We start from the raw sequence: 21,564 nt of genomic DNA on the forward strand, positions 1-21,564 counted from the left end.
TTTGGTTTATAAAATATGTTTTAAACTACTTTTACTTAAGTAACATATTCAATGCAGGACTTTTTTACGTGTAGCAGAGTGTTTTTACAGTGTGGTACTAGTGTTTTTACTTAAGTAAAGGATCTGAATACTTCTTCCACCCCTGCTTACATTAAAGGGGTGGTTCAGAATTTTGGACATAGGACCTCATTTCCAAGTTAGCCAGTGTGATATTTATCAGTGGAGACAGTTTTCAACCACTTTAATCCAGTCCTAGTTGCAGAGTTCGCTGGTGCTAGGCTAGCGCAAGTCAACGGTTTATGCTAGCCTGCCACTGAAAAAAAGTCTTACCCACTCCACAGTACACCCGAAGCAAAAAATAATAATAAAATAATGTTAGAAATATAGAAATAGAAATCGGGTGTACTGTGGAGTGGGTGAGACTGTTTTCAGTGGCAGGCTAGCATAAACCATTGACTTGCGCTAGCCTAGCACCAGCGAACTCTGCAACTAAAAGGGCTGAATGAAATGTGTTGAAAACGGTCTCCACTGATAAATATCACACCGGCTAACTTGGAAATGAGGTCCTATGTCCAACATTCTGAACCAAACCTTTAAATAAATCGTCTGTGCACTCCACAGTGACTTTATCAGGCTTTGGGATTAGAGAGACAGAGTTGTATCGGAATGCTTGAATCCCTTCTGACTACCTGGGAAAGTAATGAGAAACTCTCTCACCTCCCTGAGAAACTCCCTTCGAGGTTGCCCAAATCACTCCTGTGGATCGGCTGAGTGGCTTAGAAAAAGCAGAGAATGGTTGTTCATGACAACTACCAGGTGTGTAAAATGTAGGGATGTGAAGCATGATGATGAGAATTACTGGTTACCTTTCTGTAGAAAATGTTTGAAAATTGTACGTTGCTTTGGACATAATATGCCTATATTGGAAGCAGAGGCCACCCAGTATTAGCTTACTACAAATGTACTGTATCTGTACATATACATTATCAGCATGTATGTTGGCAGAAAAGTAACAAGAAACTTCAGGATTAAATGCAGGTAAGTTGCAATTGCATATTTTGCCCATCGCAGGGCCCTGATTTTTTTTTTTTTTTTTTTTTTTTTTAAACTGTGACACAGCTGTTGATGATTGAATCTCTACAGGAAGTTCATTCCAAAGTTTAGGAGCCCTGACAGCAAAAGCCCCATCTCCTCTGGTCACAAAATTAGACCTCGGAACAGCAAGAAGAAGCTTATTAAGGGCATACTCACACTTGGCCCAGTTGCCTTGAAACGTGCTCAAGCCCGATTGTCCCCCCCCTTCCCGCTCCCCCGCTGGCCTGCACTCACGCTGCAATAAAACATTTAGAGCCAGAGCACCCCAATGTCATTATATTGCAGGACTCACCGACTACAATTCCCATTCATCTGTAAGATAAGAGCCAGGCCAGGGCACGTTTAGTAGCATCACTCTGGTGCATACCGTGCCCGAGTCCAACCAAACCGTGCCCTGGCCCACTTCTTTTAAGCGGCCAGGGCACGGACAAACGATCACACTACCAGACTTTGGGGTCAAACGTGCTCAGGCACGGCTTTATCTGGGCCAAGTGTGAGTACGCCCTAAATGATCTTAGACCAAGTTCCACCACAACTTTATTGATAAGCAACAAAGAATTCTCTTAGAGGGGACAGAGGAATTGCCCTTAAATACTACAAAACACAGACTGGTGGATGACTTTTGAGCAATTTCTGTTCATGTGGGTTTGTCCAGGCGTCTGGCGGTAGGGTGATAGGAGGCAGCTGCTTACATCAGAGAGGTTAGAGTTATTTAGTTGCCCTGGGAGTTGCTGAAAGGACGGCTGGGTTCTCATTAATACACAGGGGGAGACAGGGTGATGGGTCTGGCTGACTAGGTTCTCGGAGCAGGGCAGACAACAAGTGCTTTAAGTATGGTTTGGCCTTTGCAGCAGGGAGGGAGAGAGAGAGAGAGTGCACTGCTAATGCAAGCTCATTGGAGCGGAAAGACAGAAAGGAAACCACAAGTGGAACAAACAAGATTTGGTGCCTCCAGCAGTTCATAATAAACAGTAAATAACATTGTCAAAATGTTGTCGAGATAATATGTGTGCACATTTTTGAGTTGCTATAGTTTTAAGGGCAGTCAATGTCTACCTTCCAACACGCCAACTTATATCAGAATATGGTTACTGGAGGTGTTTTTTCACACATCTGTAAGACAAACTACTGACATCTTTGCTTGCGACCCCTCGACATGACTGTTGACAGGAGACGCTGGGAAATCAATTTCTCCGCTGTGGTTGAATTGAACAGAATTTCTCACCCGTCACTAACCCCACTCCTTCACCCTGAAACTATCCTTTTCATATATTCAATCATTTTGTCATATGACTTTGATATTAAATCAATCAATCATTTTTAATTTGTCACATGAAATCATACAATCATACAAGGTACAATTCCAGTCAAATGTAATCCTGTCAGCTCCTTCAATTTGTGCATAAATTCATCATAAAATATTTGTGCGTGGTAGGTCGGTTCCCTCATTTAAAAAACGTAGTGGCCTGAGGGTAGAAGCTCCTCTTGAGCCTCTCGGTGCTGACCAGATGTATCCGCTACCTTCCACCCGACCTCAACAGTAAGAAAAGGCTGTTACCCAGTTGACATGTTAAATTGTGACTTGAATTGTCTAAATTTTCCAGACTGATCTCATAAAGTGGCGTATGTATGACACGCCAATTCGTATGCCGTTTTTGCATGTTATCAAGACGCATAATCGCTTTTTAGCGTGTTTATCAACGCCGTTCGGCCGCCATTGACCTACATTGAATGTATGTGAATTTTTCGCCGTAGCGAGTAGTATAAAAGGAGGTTGGTTGGTTGAATTATTTTTTTTACAAGTGTGTGACGTTGTTCTCGTGATGGTACGGCACGTTCTCGCAATAAGACGCCACGTGTTGTGTATGTTTACATCCGCTGTATACAGCGTAGACATACACGTGGATAGCTCAAAATGCGTACAGATAACACGCCATTTGGCTTTAGGAAATTGGCGTGTATGTTTACGCAAAGTCATGATGCCATGTTGAAATTTTCATACCTCTGAAATGAATGTAAAGTAAACTGAAATTGCTTAAATTTCCTTTTTAATTTTGACCCAATAGTCAATGCAAGGAAAACCGCTAAATGTCACTAGTTAGTTAGACAGCTCTTCCAGAGATAAGAAGAAGACATTAGATTACTCTGCTCTCCATCTTCATCCCTCTCCCTTGTTCTTCACCTTCCCACTGTGTTAAAAGCCTTGCTCTTGCTTTTCTTCACTGGTGTGTAGCCTAAGTGGTTACAGCACGCCTGCCTCCTTTATCTGCTTTGTGTGTCACTCTAATCCATCGCACTACCCTTGCTGCCTGTCTGGACTAATGCTTTTATAATTAACTTCCACAACGAGAACCCCCGCCTGGCTATCGTAAATACCAGAGCTTTGGCATTCAGTTGTGCGCAGGCCGGGGTTATGATGGGTAGGTGTTCACAAGGGGACATTTTTATTATGCGAGTTTCACATGTGTGTGTGTGTGTGTGTGTGTGTGTGTGTGTGTGTGTGTGTGTGTGTCTCTCAGACCGATTTATGAAGGTCGGTTTGTTCCCGACTCTCTGTGTCCTAATTTCGGCAGCACTGCTCATGAAACTGTACACCTTATTTATTCCATCTGTGAGTTTTCGCTTCCAGCTCTTCTCCCTAACTTTCCTCCACCTCCACTTCCTGTACCCATCACCCAGGTCATCTTAGGGCTGCTTCTGCCACCATCCATCCTGAGTCTTGAGTTCAAGAACAAGGATGAGATGTCCTACATGCCCCAGGATCAGGAGGCCTACCTGCAGGAGAAGGAGGAGGAGGAGCAGCCCGAGAAACCAGTCAAGGAGAAGGAGGAGGAAGACATGGAGTTCACAGTAAGATCTTACTGTGAGGCGCAGTACAACTCCGTGGTGAGAGAACCCACCTCAGCCCCGCATCTCAGACTCTATACACATATTCAGACTTAAGACAATACACAATGCTTTGTTCAAATTATTAAAACACATCATTGAACACATAGCCCAGATCCTGTGTCCTTTGTAAATATCTCTTGTGGACCAGTTTTATGTTGTTTCCCGTCCACAATGAGATGTCGATACGTACACACACACACACACACATACGCACGCAGTTCTCCACGCACACATCCTTGTTTCTCTATTCTGGCCAACTGGACCCTTCCAGCCAAATCGGCCTTTCCTGTTTCTCGTCGTCTCAGCAAAGACATGGTCGTGGAGTTGTAGCGTCTCAGTCTGTCGCCGCTTGTGGGTTCCCTCGTGTATGTTTCTTCTCCCAGCTATCTCCTTCTCTATTTCTCTCTGCCTTTCCTATGGTCCCTCTTGTTCTCTGCCCAGCTCTCTCTTTGCCCCTTTTGTTTCTTTATTTTTTTCTTTTAGCTCCCTCTCTCTCTCTCTTTCTCTCTTTTCTCTCTCTCTCTCTTTCTCTCTTTCTCTCTTTCTCTCTTTCTCTCTTTCTCTCTTTCTCTCTTTCTCCCTCTCCCTAGCTCAGTTCTGATTGAGGTACAGTACGTTTGCTAGCCGATTGCTGCCCCTCACTCTCTCCCATCATGATGATGGCTTGCCGCAGCATACCACTCAGCATGTCGGCTGCTGAGCATGGGAGGCCCAGGCTTTTGCATTATATAACCACATGTCCGCCTGCTGTGGCAGAGCTCAAATCATGCAGAGTCTGAGCACCTTCTCCCGGCTCACAGTGGAAGAGTTGGTCCATCTGCATAAACATGGATGTACAGCAGGATTAGGGTTAATCGTTCCATTTCAATCCAATCAATTCTGGAGACGATACCAAGATCCAGTTTGTGTGTTGAAAGCCAGGCTGTAATTTCAAAGACAGTTTCAAGATGTAAACTGGATCTAAGGTTGTTCCATTAAATGATTGAACTGAAGTTGAACGCCCCTCAGCACCACTGTACATACTCTCCATCTGCATTGAGCACAGCCAGCAAGCCAGCGCAAATGGGCCATCATACACATGCAATCTTTGAGGCACCGCGGTGATAAAAAAAGAACCCCGCTGCCAGAGGATGCATTTGCATTGAGCCCCTTCCTATTGCCCTGGCTTCTGACTGTACAAATGCACCTTCAGATACTTATGAATCACACAAAGATTCATACAGATGTACACAGACTGCTACACCACAGAGGGAGATTGTATTGTTTTATCCTCAGATACTTTAGATAAACCACACTGTGATGAATGTCATAGCTTGTGTCCACTTGCTAATCGGATAATGTGCATGTTTGGTACAATAAAGAGCATGGTGTGATTAACACACTGGCATCTGAATCTGTTCACCCTGAAGGCCCTGTCTGTGTGTGCCTTGGACAAAACATGTAGCTGTATATATTTCACATATTTGGGGGGGGGGAAATCCCTTGATTCCTTACTGATGGTGATTTCTTCTTTGATTTCTTAGTGGTGGTTTATCACCATTGTACCTATTCAGCGACCTGGCAACTTAAACCAACTCCACATCATGTATTTCAAATATTTAGACCAGCTTTCAAATGTTTCATCTTTGCCCAGGTCTGCTATACTCCCCTACAAAGGCTGAGTGCTGTAACTGAACCGTGAAGTTGAGAAAGGGTTAATGTTTTCAGACTGGACAGCAAACTAATCAAATGGATAAAAAGGTTGTAATTAGAGCTGTCAATTAACTAAAACATTTCATTGCTATTATTTGCATGATTGCCCTTAGTAAAGTCGCAATAAATCGCAACTTAATCGCACATTTTTCATTTGTTTTAAATCCACTTTATATATTTTTTAAGTTTTGAATGCTCAAGTGGTATTTGAGACTAAACGTACTCCGGTGGTAACTCAATTCACATCGACAGCACATGCAAATAACGTTATCCTTTTCGAGAGAACCATCTGGAAGCGATTTGATCTGAACTTGCCAATCAAGTGTCTTTTCGTTATCCATTTCTAGCTTTGTTCTGCTAGCCATCCACAACGCTGCATTGCTATCTATCTTACAAGCTAGCTTTCACTTGATATAGCCAGAGTGCAGTAACTACACAGTCAACGTACCCATACTGTTTTTGGTTTTCAGGTCTGTGTTGTAGTTGTACTGTTAGTTCAAATTTGCTGTTTTTACAGAAATAACACATTTCTATGGCATAATATTATTTATTTTTCATAACAGTCAGAAAAGTCTGATGCAGGTTGTAACTCAGTTTTCAACAAATATATAGTTACTGCGCTTTGCCTTTGTAGGGCAGTATACTTCTTGACATACAATACAATTCCATGAATGAACTCCCTCAGAGGTCTGGTGTTGCTTTGACATTAAGACCATGACCCATAAAAACAGTGGGCTCCGAACCCTCTCTCATGGATAAGGAAATGTGTCACAGATTGAAATGAGATATCTATGTCTTATCTTTTCCTTTCTCTGTCTTCTTTCTGTCATTATCTTGTCTCTCTATTGTCTATTTGTCTGAGACACAATCCATGAGTGTCTGTGTCTGCGTCATACTGTGTTACCAGCCTTCACCCAACACTCCACCTCAAACACACATCTCACATTTTGGAATGATGACATTGCCTGTGCTTGCTTCTTTGATTATGAATTTTGAAACTGTGACGTAAACATAATGTAACCCTCTCCCTCTTCTCCTTTTTTTATGTTATTCTACTCTTCCCATCCCTCCTCCTCTCTTCCACATACTTGTCCCCATCTCCATCCTCTCTCTGCGTCTCCCTCACTCATCATCCTCCGTCTTTCCAATCCATCACACTTCCCACTCTCCGATTCCCTTCATTCCTCACCCCTTTCACTCCGTTCTCCCCTCGCTCCATGTGGGGTTTGCATTCACCCAGGCAATGCTGGGAAAGGTAACCACAGAAACATCCAGAAAGAAGGATGTCGAGGAAGTTCAGAAACGCCACCGCCTCATCCCCTTGGGACGCAAGATATACGAGTTCTACAACGCTCCAATCGTCAAGTTCTGGTTCCATACGGTCAGTGTCGGCTTTGGCAATAGCTCCTACACGCTCAGTCGGTGAGCACTGTATTCCTGCAACAGCATTGTTTGCTGATTCCCTGCAGTCAGCTTCTACCACCACAGTGCCCTCTATTCTTGTCGTTAGCCTCCTGTTCCACCCTGTAATTACCCAGCTTTACTGGGGTGGAAAAGTTTAGTGCGAGAGAGATGGGGAGACTGATGGAAGCAACAGGGTAGAGAAGTACAGGCGAGTGAGGGAGTGAAAGGCATCGAAGATCAAACAAGGAGGTTTTATATTATTCAGAGATGTTCCAATACCATTTCCTTCCCGATAGCGATTGCAATACCTAAACTTGCGTATAGGTCGATACTGAGTATCAATCCGATCAATGCATAAAAAATGTATATATTGTGTTTTAACAGCCGTATTCTACTTACCCTGTATGGATGTGAAATGATTTCTATTGTTGTTGTTTGGCCTGGCTTAGGTTAAACCCTTAGTAAAACATGAATAAAACATACAGACAATCAATGCCAGATAACTTTCTTTTATTATCTATTTTGAATGGAAAATAAAAAAAATTGCAGGACTTAATTAAGTAGAATCGGATAGGTGCATAGGCTCGCGTACTGGCCAATACCAATACCAGCACTGATACTGGTATTGGTTTCGGAACAACTCCAATATTAACAGTGTAAACACAACTGGATTAAGTATTACAAGAAGTAAAGATTGTTTAATTTGGCATTTAGTGTGTTTTCATGTGTATCTATAAATCTTTCTCATTGTTCATCTGGATTCTGTGACTGTGGAGGTCTGCCTGGGAGCTTGCGGGTAATGTTTGAAATAAGCTGATCTTTTGTCTCCCATACCCTCCTTCAGTTTGCTCTCCCAGTGAAAACATCCCTTAACATCACCATCAGGGATCTCACTGTTTATTTATGCTAAGAAAATATTCTTGACTGCCTTTTGTTTCATCCCGTTTTCTCTTCTCTGGCTATTTACTCCCCTCCTCTTCTCCCCCTCTCTTCTCCCTCCTGCCCTTCGGGGTTAAAAAATTAATATTCTACTTTGATTTTCATTACTGCACTCGTAGAACAGATGCTGGGTTTTCTCTGGGTCAAAGTGTGCTCTTTACCTTATTACCAGATTTGCATTCAAACCTGTCATCCGCTGTAGAGGGCTGCCTCGTTTAAAGTAATATTAGTTAAACTTATCACACACACCGACTGTGCATTTGGGACTGATTGACAGTCCCGGTCACACATTATTAAAATCACTTTACCTCGGTACTTCACTGGAATACTTGATTTAAGTTCTGCATAGCTGTCCAAGTCCCTGTTAAATACATTTGTGCAGATGAAATGGTCTCAGAGGATACAAGATCACCAATCGCTTAATCAAAAACGACAAATATCTGATAACACAGAAAAATGGATTTTGAATGCATTTGTGTCAAGTCGTCCAGACCTAGGGCCCTATTTTAAGGATCTGAAACGCAAGTATGAAACGCAAAACGCAAGTATCTTTGTGGGCGAATCTCGGGCGCTGTTGCTATTATACCGGCAGGATAAATGACTCTTGCGCCTGACGCAAATCTAGAAAGAGGATTGCTGCAGCCATGGAGCGTGGGCCTCCAAACTCACCACCTGCTCCTGTTGTGCCCCTTCCTCCTCCCCCCACTCCATCTCCGTCCACCCGCTCCATCAGGAGTGCATCGCGCATTACTCCCGGACCAGATACCGCCGGAGTGTCCAATCCCACCATAGTTCAACACTACGTCTCCTTAAGTCCTCTGATATTTCCTCATTTATGTCAACACATCCATGATTCATGGAAATGTGTAAAACACAACAAGCCACAAAGAATGCTGCGACTTTTTGAGGACTGTACTGTAAAGTTCCTCCTGATCTATCCAAACACCTGAAGCGCATTTTCAGTAATATTTTCCTTTGTAATTATGTATGGTTTGCAAAAATGGGAACTGCTGCGTCCAATAACGTTTGCGCCGGAACACGCCTCCTCTTTTCGCTGAACTGCCCCCGGGAGCGCAAATACATTCCCTATTTTACCGACGTGCGTCTGTGGAGGGAAAAGTCTGCTGTGCGTCGGGTGCAAAATAGGAATGATACATGCGTCGGTGTACAAATGCAATTGCGCTGAGTGCAAGATAGGGCCCCTAATCTTTAGATGGTTAACACTGTGATCAGAATTTGTATCTAGTCTGGATCATGATGAGCCACAGTGCACATATGAGTGCAGGAAAAACGAACATGCATAGCTAACATGGATTTAAATAGATGTGGTCACAGGAGACACATGATGGACATTTTCAGGCCAAGTGTGGAAGTGCAGCAATCAGGTGTTTTGACATCAAATCTCTATCATCAGATCTGAAAAAAGTGCACTAAAGTGAGGTGTAACGAGGGTCAATTCACCAAATAACTATTTCATTTGAGCAGTTGCACACAAAAGCTTTTCGTTTCAATTTGCTTGCAGAGTAATATAATATAATATAATAATAATTGGGCTTTTATTGATGTACAGTTTGCTATTGCAGGAACAGCACGTCGCCATAAATGTATCCCTGCTGATTTCCCCCTGCTATGTTTTTACATAGATGGCATACGTGGGCTACCTGATGTTGTTCAACTACATTGTCCTGGTCAAGATGGACCTGTGGCCCTCTACTCAAGAGTGGATCGTCATCGCTTACATCTTCACCAACGGCATCGAGAAGATGAGAGAGGTACAATGCGTGCTAGCAGTGGCTACATGCAAATGTGCACCAGCATCCATAGCTAATTTGAAAACACAATAATCAATTCTTCACCACCACCCAGTGAACTGAGAGCTTGTAACCGACGCGGTCCACTTGGTCAGTTAGGACAGAAGATAAACAACTTCTCTGATTTAAGGTGGTTTATTTAAGCTGAAATAATAATAAAGCAAAAGGATTACGTGACACACATCAATGTGGGCCATCTTACTTCACTCTGGAGCTCCGTAGAATGGCCCCTTTCTTTGGTCTAACAGAAAGTTCTTATCCCCCACAGGGGTGTTGTCTCTTCCTATTGGTGGGCTGGGGGCCCAGGCCCATGGGCCCCCCTTTTGTGTTGGCACATAGGCTTGTCCACGCCTCTGAGTGCATCCCCGGTCCAAGGTTTCTTCATCTCCATGATTACCTTGTGAACTCTCACCCAGTTTGAAGATGTCGGCCTAACCTAATATACTCTTCCCCCCAGGAAACATCTTCATTCCTGAGCTGGCTGTTTGACCCCCTTGACCTCTCTCTCTCTCTCTCAACCTACACAAACAGATTTCTGCCTCTCTAACTGAAGTCAAGAACCGATACATGCCATTATATTTAAAGAGAGTCATTATATGATTGATTATTTTTCTTCACATAACCATTATGTCGCCTTAATGCAGTTAAATTCAGTGAGTTCTGTGGTGGGGGGCAGACGTTAAGCATCATGTCCATATCATCAAAGAGCTCATGATAAATAAGGAAAACTGTGGTGCGACCATTCAAGGGGAAGCAAAAGAAAGAATCAAGAGGAAAAAAGATAGGAATGGGGGGTTGGAAATAAAGGCACGAGACGAGATGGGAAGACAGAATAAATAGAAAATACATGTGGCCATATGAGACTATCGTATCAACCTCACTCTGTGGCTGTGTTTGTACTGTAAGTGTATGAAATGCATTAATCATTATGGCACATCATTCTCAGCTGCACAATTCCTCCTCAGACATCTGCAAGAGGCCCTGATTGGCTAACTAATACTGCCCTCTAATGGTGGTCATGATGGGTTGCATTTCTATTTTTCTATTTCAATCACTTTTGGGCTCAATTTTCCCTTCAACTTCTGTGCTTGTGAACACATATGTTTACATTATTCCTGCATTAGAGTATCTTCATCTTTCCTTTTCTTTCTCAACTAATTTCCCTCCAACCCTTTGCCCAGATCCTGATGTCAGAGCCGGGGAAGTTGTTACAGAAGGTGAAGGTGTGGCTTCAGGAGTACTGGAACATCACAGACCTCATGGCCATCCTGATATTTTCCATCGGCATGGTTCTGCGACTCCAGGAGCCGCCGCTCATGAGCTACGGGCGGGTCATCTATTGCGTCAACATCATCTATTGGTACATCCGGCTGCTGGACATCTTTGGGGTCAACAAGTACCTGGGTCCCTATGTGATGATGATTGGCAAGATGGTGAGAGGAGGCAGGGGTGCTAGTGTGTGTGTGTGTGTGTGTGTGTGTGTGTGTGTGTGTGTGTGTGTGTGTGTGTGTGTGTGTGTTTGTGTTTATATCTACAGCTTCTCTCATGTTTCCTCTTCCCCATTATGTATTCTTCATTTATGTCTGACTTTTTCTACCTTCTGACTTCTACTCAGCATGATTCATACTAAGTCCAGTGATTACAATAGTTTAATTTGTATGTGTTGTGCATGATTGGTCCTGATAGAGCTTTTGTGCCTCTAAACCTCGTTGTTTGATCTCAAAGAGCACATGATCAGAGCCCCTGATACATACATGAAGACAAATCTAGGGAAGGGATCAAAGGCTCAAATTTGGATCTCTGTGATGTTCGGCTGTCTTTGACATGGGCTGTGTACTATACCACTGGACACCATCGCTCTTTGATATGAAAATTAGCAATTAGTTAGAGAGAGAGAGATTTGGATTCAATGACTTAGTCAGATAATTTACATATATGATGTTGCAGCACCATGAGCAGATTTGAAAAACCAGTACTGCAATGTAACTAACAAAAGCAGAAGAACCACCATTTACTTGGAGGCCATCTTCTTTTTTACAAAGTCTTTATGAACAAACTGAAGCGTTATAATTTGCACCGTATCATTTTGACAAAGTGATAATGTTTACAATGACAATAAACTTTTCAAACTGCTCCTCCAGCTATAACCGACCAACTCGTTCCCTCCCTGCTCTCTTGTTTTGCCTTGTTGCTGCTTTCTTCACTTTATCCAATCCTTCTTTTTTATCATTGCTCCATTCTATACATAAAATTTTTACCAACTGCACACCATTTCTTTCTCTTCTTAAACCACTCACTCCTTCCCTTCTCTCTTTGACGATCCTCTTCTATCCCCCCTCCCTGTCAGATGATCGACATGATGTATTTTGTGATCATCATGTTGGTGGTGCTGATGAGTTTTGGGGTGGCGCGTCAGGCCATCCTCAACCCTAATGAAGACCCGTCTTGGATGCTAGCTAGGAACATCTTCTTCATGCCTTACTGGATGATCTACGGAGAGGTGTTTGCCGACCAGATTGACCGTAAGTTCAGGGCCAGAGTCCCCGTCCTCTTGAAAAAACTTAATTAGGAGTAATTCGGGGGGTAGTTGCTGACTCTGAAGAGAGATGAAAGCAATGTGACCGAATACGTGTAATTAAATGTTCAGTCATTCCTCCACAGGTTAACAAATTACTGGAAGATTTCCTTTTATAACCCATACAGTAACTGGTAAAACACTATACTACAAGACAAATTGCATCACATTGATAATAAGGAAAATTATTGACAAATTTTGCTTATACATCATACATTTTTTTTTGTCCCTCCGTTATTCAATATCATATAGACAAAGTGACATTTGACTCAATAAAGTGTTCTGTTGTCTTTTTGTATGGTTGTATATATGATGGTGTGTTCAGAATGCGAGGAGTGGCCCAAAGAGAAGAGATCTGAAATAATGTTTTTATTCTTTGTTTCAGATATGCATAGTAGGAAGTTAAAGCACAGGCTGAATGAAAAACTCTGGCTGGGCGCAAATTACTTACGAACTTACGGAACCTGGCGTAGTAGTGGTCCATCCCACTTTCCCCAGTGCAGTGAAAACCCCAGTAAATCAACAGATATAGACCTCAATTTAATCACATCCACCTATCCCACCTCTCCTTCATCATCCTCACATTACCACCATGTCATGCCCACTCTGACCACTAGAGGCCACTTGAGACAAAAGTGTGCATGCGGCTCCACGCGCTCTGAGGTTAAAGTTGCCCTCATGTGTTTGGTATCTTGGGTCAGCTATTGTATCCAAACGGAATTTTTCTTTCAGTACCAGAAGCTTGGTTAAGCTTATTAAAACAGTATGACAGCCTGATTGAATGAGGCTGCCTATCCTCTCCAAAAGTTTTTGATTGACCAACTAGTAGCTTGACCTGAGGCTATATTTTGTAAGCAACTTTACCCTGACTAACTTTGGCACTGGCTGGCAAATGGCACTGTTACGTGGCAGTAGCACTTTTCAAACGTGTTCTGATATTTTGATGCTCTTTGTTTGTTCTGTCACATCAAGAGGAAGTATCAAAGTTTAAAATTTTGATATTCCTTTGATGTTCCACTCATTTTGTTCCCCGACTTTGAATTAGTTTCATTTGAAGAAGTGACCCTGCCATGGTAACACCGTCTGTCACATAAACCATATCACCCTCCCTTTTTTTATGCCGGCTCAGCTTCACACTGGAGCAATTGCAACATTGCCAAAAATACGAATACCAATATAGCGGAACATATAATATAAGTAAGCATTTAAATTGACATATGAATACCACACCATACAGGAATAAAACACATACATATATTTATCAGCCACCTTTCATCATCTGTAATCTGTTTTTTCACGTGGTTCAGTTGTCAGAGTTTTTAAATCCAAATTTTCTTTGAAGGTGGAAATTTGAAAAATAGAAAAATTACTTCAGTTCTCTGTCTTTGGGCTGCATTGTGTGAAACAATTGAACATCAAGCAATGATGGGCATGGCTAGAATGAATCTCAAAGGCAAACAAACCCAGAACTAATGCTGAATGTTCCCCAGATAAGCCACAGCAACTGAACCATCACAGATGGAAAAAACATACTATGTATCCTAAATACATTTCAATTGATTCAGAGCACTCAACCATCGCTGAATGAAGCTATGGCACACATATGTGACAATATATTTTTGAAACATCAACTGCATGTTAAAATATATTGGGAACACAAATTGTGATGAGACGTGATGAATGTATTTTTCTTTGTGTATTTTGTTTTCAGATGCACATTTCTGAACATGAGCCATTATAGTGTCCACTCTTTCCAGTCCCTTCTTTAAGAAGCATAAAGACAAATTATGCTTCTTGTTTGTTTGCGAAATATGCAGTCATGCATTTTGTTTGGTATTTTCAGGTCTGCTTGTCTCTTTGTTATTGTTGTATATTTTAACTCAGTGTAAATTTGTGCTTGTTTTTTTTTTTGTTTTCTTTATTCTAATTTGCTTAAACCTTTTTTATATACTTTGTCTTCTGTTTGTGTCATGTGTCTGCATGTCTCTCTAATTTGTTGTGCATCTACATATTTCTACTAAAATATTCATGATGGATTCAAGTCTCTTATCTACAGTATAGGCATAGTTTACCTTATATTAACTCGTATGTGTGTGTTTGCTCTGTGGCTGTGTGCAGCCCCCTGTGGTCAGAACGTCACTACGGACGATGGGGGGGTGGTGGCCCTCCCCCCATGTAAGACGGGCGCCTGGATCGTTCCGGCCATCATGGCCTGCTATCTGCTGGTGGCCAACATACTGCTGGTCAACCTACTCATAGCTGTGTTCAAGTACGTAAACTCTCCAATCATTTTTGCTTTTCCTCCTCTAACAGACCATAGTTTTTCTTTTGAGATTTGTTTATTAAGTTTATTTTGAACATGTTAAAAAGAAAAAGATAAATAAGAACACGTACATTCAAATCTTAAAAAAAAATATTGCAAAATTCCAGATACTGATTCAAAAAGGAGTAGGAAGAATTTAAGAAACTTTTTTGGTCCTATTCCCCTTTTCTATTTTTTATACTTTAGTAACAAAAAACAAATCTTCACTTATATATACATATATTTATGCATACACATACATACTTTAAACACCATACAATATTGGCCAGTGAATATTCACCAAGTATTCTTATGTGCAAACCTCTTTTTTTGTTTATCTTTACTGACCCTTCTTTTCTATTCTTGATGATCTTTTTGTGCCTTGACTACCTTAAGTTGTTTGTCATGTAAATTATTATCTGATGTGACATCCGAAGTCCAAAGCATTTTTCATGATATAAGTCCTCTCAACAATTCTACGGGGAATCACCAAACTGGGCTCTGCTGTGCAGCAGCATGCTGAGTGAAGGAATCAGTTCATCTATCAACCAACCAATCAATCAATCTGTATACTATCTGATGTGGTTGTGATCTTTCTTTGATAATATAAGATAAAATAAGAAGCCTTTATTGTCTTTATATTACAACTACAACTACATTGTGAATGCCCCTTTTAGCGGTGCTTGAAAGAAACTATATTGCACACATTGGTATAGAACCTAAAACCAACAACATTCATCATAAAACAAGGGCAGGTAGGTTGTGATAACAGGGTTTCCCCCAGTGTATTGCATGCCTGTTGGCCCACCAGGCCTAAGTTGCCCCCCACCAGGCCTAAGCCACTGGGAATTATGTTTTATATGTATTCTTAAGACGTTTTTTAAACTATGATGGATGAAGGGAATTATCTATAACTCAGAGGGCATTAAACATCATTGCATAACTTTATGTACTCACATGATAGAAAAATGTGCCACTGACTGCAAGTCACAGACACGTCATTTGAAAAGAATACAAAAGTCGTCCATGTTCTTGCCACTGGGCTAAACAAATTTACTGGGGGAAAGCCTGGATAATAATATTAAATATTGCATAATAATATAGTATTGCACAGTAGATCTAGAGTCTGAATGGCCTTGGGAAAGACAATGTTCATTAGTGGTTCGTGCCGCTGATTACTTGATTCATTTCATTTCAGCTTTCAGTGGATGTAATATTTCTTTCTTTGGTCGGTGTGGTATTTCTGTCCGTCATTGTCTGTCATCATAGTAATACATTCTTCGAGGTGAAGTCCATCTCCAACCAGGTTTGGAAGTTCCAGCGCTACCAGCTCATCATGACCTTCCACGAGCGCCCAGTCCTTCCTCCGCCGCTCATCATCTTCAGTCACATCACCATGGTCCTCAAGCATCTGTGTTGCCGCTGGCGCAAGCACGACGACGACGAGCGGGACTACGGCCTGAGTGAGTGGCAGAAAAGCCTGGACAGTGTGAACACCAACACTCTGAGAGTTGTGATTTATTCACATCGCTGGAAATTGTTTTCAGTATTCTGTTGTAGTGCTGTAAGAGTGCTGTGTATATTTTGGATTTTAGGGCTACACGATACGATTTTTTCAACTAACACGAAACATCTCGTAGTGTCTATTGTGATATGTCGCAGCCTTTCGTGATGTGTGTATTGCGCCAGTTGATATCGCGATGACGATAAAAAAAAACGATATATTGTGCCGCCCTATTGGATTTCAACGTTTGCTATTTTTAGACTATGAATCAAACAGTTAAATATGACACTGTGGCATTATCACTTCCTCTTTCATCCGCAGAACTTTTCATCACAGAGGAGGAGCTGAAAAAAGTCCACGACTTTGAGGAGCAATGCATAGAAGAGTACTTCAGAGAGAAAGATGACCGATTCCACTCCTCTAACGATGAGAGGATCAGAGTCACTTCTGAAAGGTTGGACATACAGCTGCACAGAAAAACAACCTCTGTGTGCATTCTACCGAAAACTTTCAGCCCATGGAAAATTAGTATAAAAATAAGTTTCTTGCTCTGTCTACCAGGTAGATAGAGGATGTGACAGAACAGAAACCTAGCCTTCAGATGTTACAGTGCACATTTACATTTTACACTTTCTTTTGTGATCAAATGTTTATTCTCTTTTTAGGCACAACACATACAGCGGATATGGATGAATACAATGACCAAAAACAGCAAGAAAAAACAAGAAATAGGGTGGGGGTGGCAGCTGAGGTTAAAGCATTTAAATCTATTGATTAGGATTATCAAGGGCAGCTATGATATCCAGCCATGCCCTTCTTGTCTCGGGGCGTGCTCTATTCATCTTAGCTGTTGTTCATTCCAAACTGGCTTTTCTATTAAAGGCCAGGATCCAGTAAGATTACAAAGAGAGACTCGGGGTGTATCACATTTGTAAAATTGTCCGTGCACATTTTGTCATATAGTGCACAGAAGTAAATATAGCCTATATGCTCCAATATGCACACAGCACAACAGAACTAAGATACAAAAAGAAAACCACATCTGAAATGTTTCAAGGGAGAACTTTTTTCCTCCACCGTTCTCCCCTGCTATTCTCACCTCTCCGGTGCTTTTAATGTCTTTCCTTTCTTCTCTACCAGGGTGGAGAATATGGCCATGCGTCTGGAGGAAGTCAATGAAAGGGAACACTTCATGAAGGCGTCTCTGCAGACCGTTGACATCCGTCTGGCCCAAATGGAGGAGCTGATTGGACGAATAGCCGTCGCGCTGGAGCGCGTCACGGGTGTCGAGCGCGGTGAGGTCAACAAAGTTCGTTCCAGGACTTCCTCTGACTGCACAGACTCGGCGTACATGCTCCGCCAGGGGGAGTGCCCGGAGGCGGCATACATCCTCCGTCAGAGCAGCTTCAACAGCACAGAAGGGAATGCCTACCGCCTGCAGGAGGCACTGGAGGGAACAGCTGAGGGCTCCATGTCGCCTCCTTCTCCCACCGGCATGGCTGCACGGACCAGGAGCCACTCGTTTTACGTCGGCCGCGGCGGCGAACGTGCGAGCGGAGTGGAACGAGCCGAGAGCTTCTTTAAAGAGCGCTCGCTCAGTCTCCATCGCGCCAACAGCTCCCAATCGGTGTCCTCAGGTGCCGCCCCCAAGGAGTCTAAGCCCCTCCCCCTGGCGACGCTGTCGGTCTCCCAGCAGCACCGTCCGTCATCGTGCATTGATATCTATGTCTCCACTTCTGAGGAGGTGGGGCCCGGGGAGGTCTTTCTGGATCATCTCCGAATGGTCCCACCGCTCCAGAGAGAGCGCTCACTGCAGTCAGATATTATGGAGACGGTGCTGCCGGGAGGCCGGGACTTCGGCAGCGCCGCCACCAGCGGCATGGGCGACAGGCACTCGGAGGGCGGAGCGGGCAGCAGCGGAACAGCTGGAGCCATGTTTGACGACAGTGCAGCGGCAGATTTGTCATTGTGCTCCGCCCACCTCCTACCGGACACCACGTTACCTCCTTGGGACTTGGAACCATCCCCGCCTCCCTCAGCAGGGCTGCTCGAGCGCTCTAAGAGCAGCCGCTACCTCTCCACAGCGGGCACGGCGTTCCTGGATGAGCCCCCTCTGGTCAAGTCCCACAGCCTCATGTTCACCCCGAGAGGCTGCTACAGTGGACTGGGAGCAGGAGTCCAGGTAAAAGCTGCCGAGTACACCAGCATCACTGACTGCATCGATACGCGCTGCGTCTCCGCTCCATACACTCCCGCAGAACGCTCGCACTCCCCCGGAGGATCCACCTCATTCCCTTTCGATAAGCCGTCAGACATTGCTTCCTCTCACCCGGAGAGAGAGGCGGAGCTTAGCCACACCGAGTCAGATCCAGAGGACCCTGAGGACCTGATTCCAACCCCCGATACCCCTCGTCTAGGGGGCCTCGGCGGGCCCAGTGGGGCCTCTCTCTGCTCCCCCTACTCCAGGCTGGAGCGAGCAAACAGCTGCTCCTCAGACGACTCCCATCCTTCCCTCACGCTGGCCCCTCCGCACCGGAAGAGCCTGTCGGTGAGTGAGAGGATGGAGAGGGGACAGAGTCTGGGGGCAGACAGGGGGTCTGGGTCGGGGGACCGGGGTCTGGCAGGAACCAGAAACCCCTTCCTCAGGAGCAAGTCCGGAGCACGGCCTGAAACAGCCAAGACTGACAGCCTCTCCATGAGGAAGCTGGCCACTCCGTCAGCTTTCCGCAGCTTTGATAGACAAAACTACACGTGACAAGAACACTGGTCGGTGCACTCACACACTGATTGGACCAGGGAGGAACACTGAAAGGGCAGCATGAAAGCGGGGTGAAGTTGCCCATAGATGCTGATCAGGACCACGGTTTTTCCACTTACGTTTTAGGTTAGAGAAAGGTGGTAAAAGTTTATTCATAGTCAGTGCTGGAGGGCAACTTTACCCTGAAGCAGGTGTCAGAGGGGAAAGATGGGAGATGTAGGGCTCCTACTGTACACCAGTCAAAAACAAAGAGCTATGAATCTAGAGTAGTTTTTACCTCCTCTAGTAGCTACGTAACTCAATGGGGTGTTATGGAAATGGAAGCAGTATTTGTACTGTATGTCTTCCACCCACCAGCATAACGTCAAGTAGACATCTGTCATTGTGTTACATCACATATCAATCACGTCAGTCAGAGAAAGTACACTGTTACTAATAGCTGCATTATATGGTAGAAACTGTCAAGTGTGAGAGACAGAGAGAGAGAGAGAGGAGAAGGAAAGAAAAAAAAGCCACCTCATTTTGTCCTTTTGTCTTAGCATTGAGTCATTACTGGTGCAAAACCTCCGCTTTAAATGCATTATCCTCTCTTCATGTAATCCTAACTCCACTCTGTAAAACCCCAGCACTAGCAAACGGAAAGAAGCTAACATTTTTTGGCTGTTTCATAAAGACATCAGTGAAGTGGTTTGAACCATCTGGAACTATTTCCTCTCTTGGTTGCACTGGAAAGGATTGCTGTAACATGGCAACAACTTACCTCTAGATACAAAAATACACATTTTCAAATAATCAATATTCATCTCTTTTTGTTATTTCTCAAAGGTATGTCAAATATGCCTTTCGTCGTCTTGCGTTTTGTAGCATCATTTATCGACCAAACAGTTTGTTTTGTCAGTCCAGCTAGAGAAAGAAAGCAGTGTTTGAACATACTCCAGTCAAAAGGTCATTACTCGATCACAAGTCTCCAGTCGTGGCTGTCAAGTGTCAGCAGGAAAAAACTGGGTTTAATTAGCCACGTGATACGAGAGCAAAAAAAAAAGCAAAAAGTTATCAGGAAAAGTGAGAAAGAATGTGACATGAAGACTGAGATTAGCAGGTGACAGCATCCAGTGTTTTGAGGCATGAATCTATCAGAGGAACATGAAGGAAAGGTGATTGGTTAACTGAAGTGCATGTTGACATGTCTGCACACACACACACACACACACATATACGCACACGCACACACACACACACACACAGTCTGTGAAATCTTACATAATGCTAGAAAATAACTCTAGTTCAGACCTGATCCTTGAAAGCTTTACGAAGTGCAATTGCAACAACAAAAAGGCAACAAGAGGGCGCTATTAGCCTATTTCAGAAGCAATGCTTGCTGGGAGAACCTGGCGTGAACCTTCTTTGCCTGCACCTGACACCAAAAATCCTTACACTCAACGAATCATTGCTCTGTTGTAGCCCAGACCTCCTCCTTCAGGCATTATGTCGCAAAGGTTTTACATCCACTTACGCCTAATGGATCCGTCCTTCATGTACTGTCATTCATTTGCTTTTTCCTTTATTTTAAGTGCATTCAAAGCCAGACACTAGAAAAGGAGACTTTAATACACATGTGTCAAACTCAAGGCCCGTGGGCCAAATCCGGCCCCTCACAGATTATGATCCGGCCCGCATATTAATTTAGGTTCACAATACATTTTGGCCCACCTGGTTTTTGACGCTTTTTCTGATGTTGTTGGCATTTTTTTTTTTGACGATTTGTAACTTTTTCCAATGTTGTCACTTTTTCCAACGTTTTTGCCCCTTTTTCCAACGTTTTTGGGCGCTTTTTTTCTATGACGGCTGAGGAACGTTTTCCTGACTTCTTTAGGACTTTATGTCGACCAAACTGTAAGTAAGAAGACTATATGACATAGGCAATAATACAGTCAAAGATATTTGACTTTTTTTGATTAAATAAAAGCATATCAGTAAACTAAACATGTCTGGCCCTTGATGTGATTCTTATTTTCCAGTGTGGCCCTTAGTGAAGTTGAGTTTGACACCCCTGCTTTAATAGAAAGCAATTGCCCAATGACTAAGCCCATTATAAAACATACACAGGTCAAAAAGAGTTCCTACAGAAAGAGCTAATTTATGTATTTATCTTTAAAAAAAACTTTGAAATAAGCTGTCAAGTATATGCATTCTAGCTGAGATATACTGAAAAAAAAAAAAAAAGACCTGCATTTTAAGTGACATGGAGGAAGAAAATATGGGGTTATTTTTTATTAAAAGATGAAAGCCAGATCAGTGTTTTAAATAGTTCTCTTTTTTTTTTTTTTTTTTATTCTAATGGGAAAAGTCTGGGGGAAGGTAGATTCTTCTCTGATGACTTTGTAAAGATAAAATAGTTGAAATTAATAGAATTCGTACTGATTTGTTTTATATTTCCTCACTATTCCAACTCAGTTTGATTATGTTTGCGTTTATTTTAAGATTGATTCTATTTATTGACATTTCCTTGCTCATTATCGATGATTACAGTAAATGCCTGTTTGAATTACAAAATCAATATTGATATCTTCTCAGTGATATTTTTGTCGAATTTTA

The 21,564-nt window shown here is 42.9% G+C and overlaps 1 protein-coding gene across 2 annotated transcripts in view; it reads left to right on the plus strand.

The window, feature by feature from the left end:
- Window positions 1–20,647, plus strand: part of trpm3 (transient receptor potential cation channel, subfamily M, member 3) — a 178,769-nt gene extending 158,122 nt beyond the window's left edge. For both annotated transcript variants that reach the window (XM_028579043.1, XM_028579044.1), the window contains 9 exons: window positions 3,775–3,981; window positions 6,917–7,057; window positions 9,663–9,791; window positions 11,012–11,263; window positions 12,178–12,352; window positions 14,524–14,674; window positions 15,977–16,170; window positions 16,533–16,665; window positions 17,352–20,647. In XM_028579043.1, coding sequence (XP_028434844.1) covers window positions 3,775–3,981; window positions 6,917–7,057; window positions 9,663–9,791; window positions 11,012–11,263; window positions 12,178–12,352; window positions 14,524–14,674; window positions 15,977–16,170; window positions 16,533–16,665; window positions 17,352–18,966 — 2,997 coding nt within the window. In that variant the 3' untranslated portion in view covers window positions 18,967–20,647. The remainder of the gene's footprint in view (window positions 1–3,774; window positions 3,982–6,916; window positions 7,058–9,662; window positions 9,792–11,011; window positions 11,264–12,177; window positions 12,353–14,523; window positions 14,675–15,976; window positions 16,171–16,532; window positions 16,666–17,351) is intronic.
- The last annotated feature ends 917 nt before the right edge of the window (window positions 20,648–21,564 follow it).

This window comes from Perca flavescens, chromosome 5 (genome assembly GCF_004354835.1).
Source record: "Perca flavescens isolate YP-PL-M2 chromosome 5, PFLA_1.0, whole genome shotgun sequence".
NCBI classification, from domain to species: Eukaryota; Metazoa; Chordata; class Actinopteri; order Perciformes; family Percidae; genus Perca; species Perca flavescens.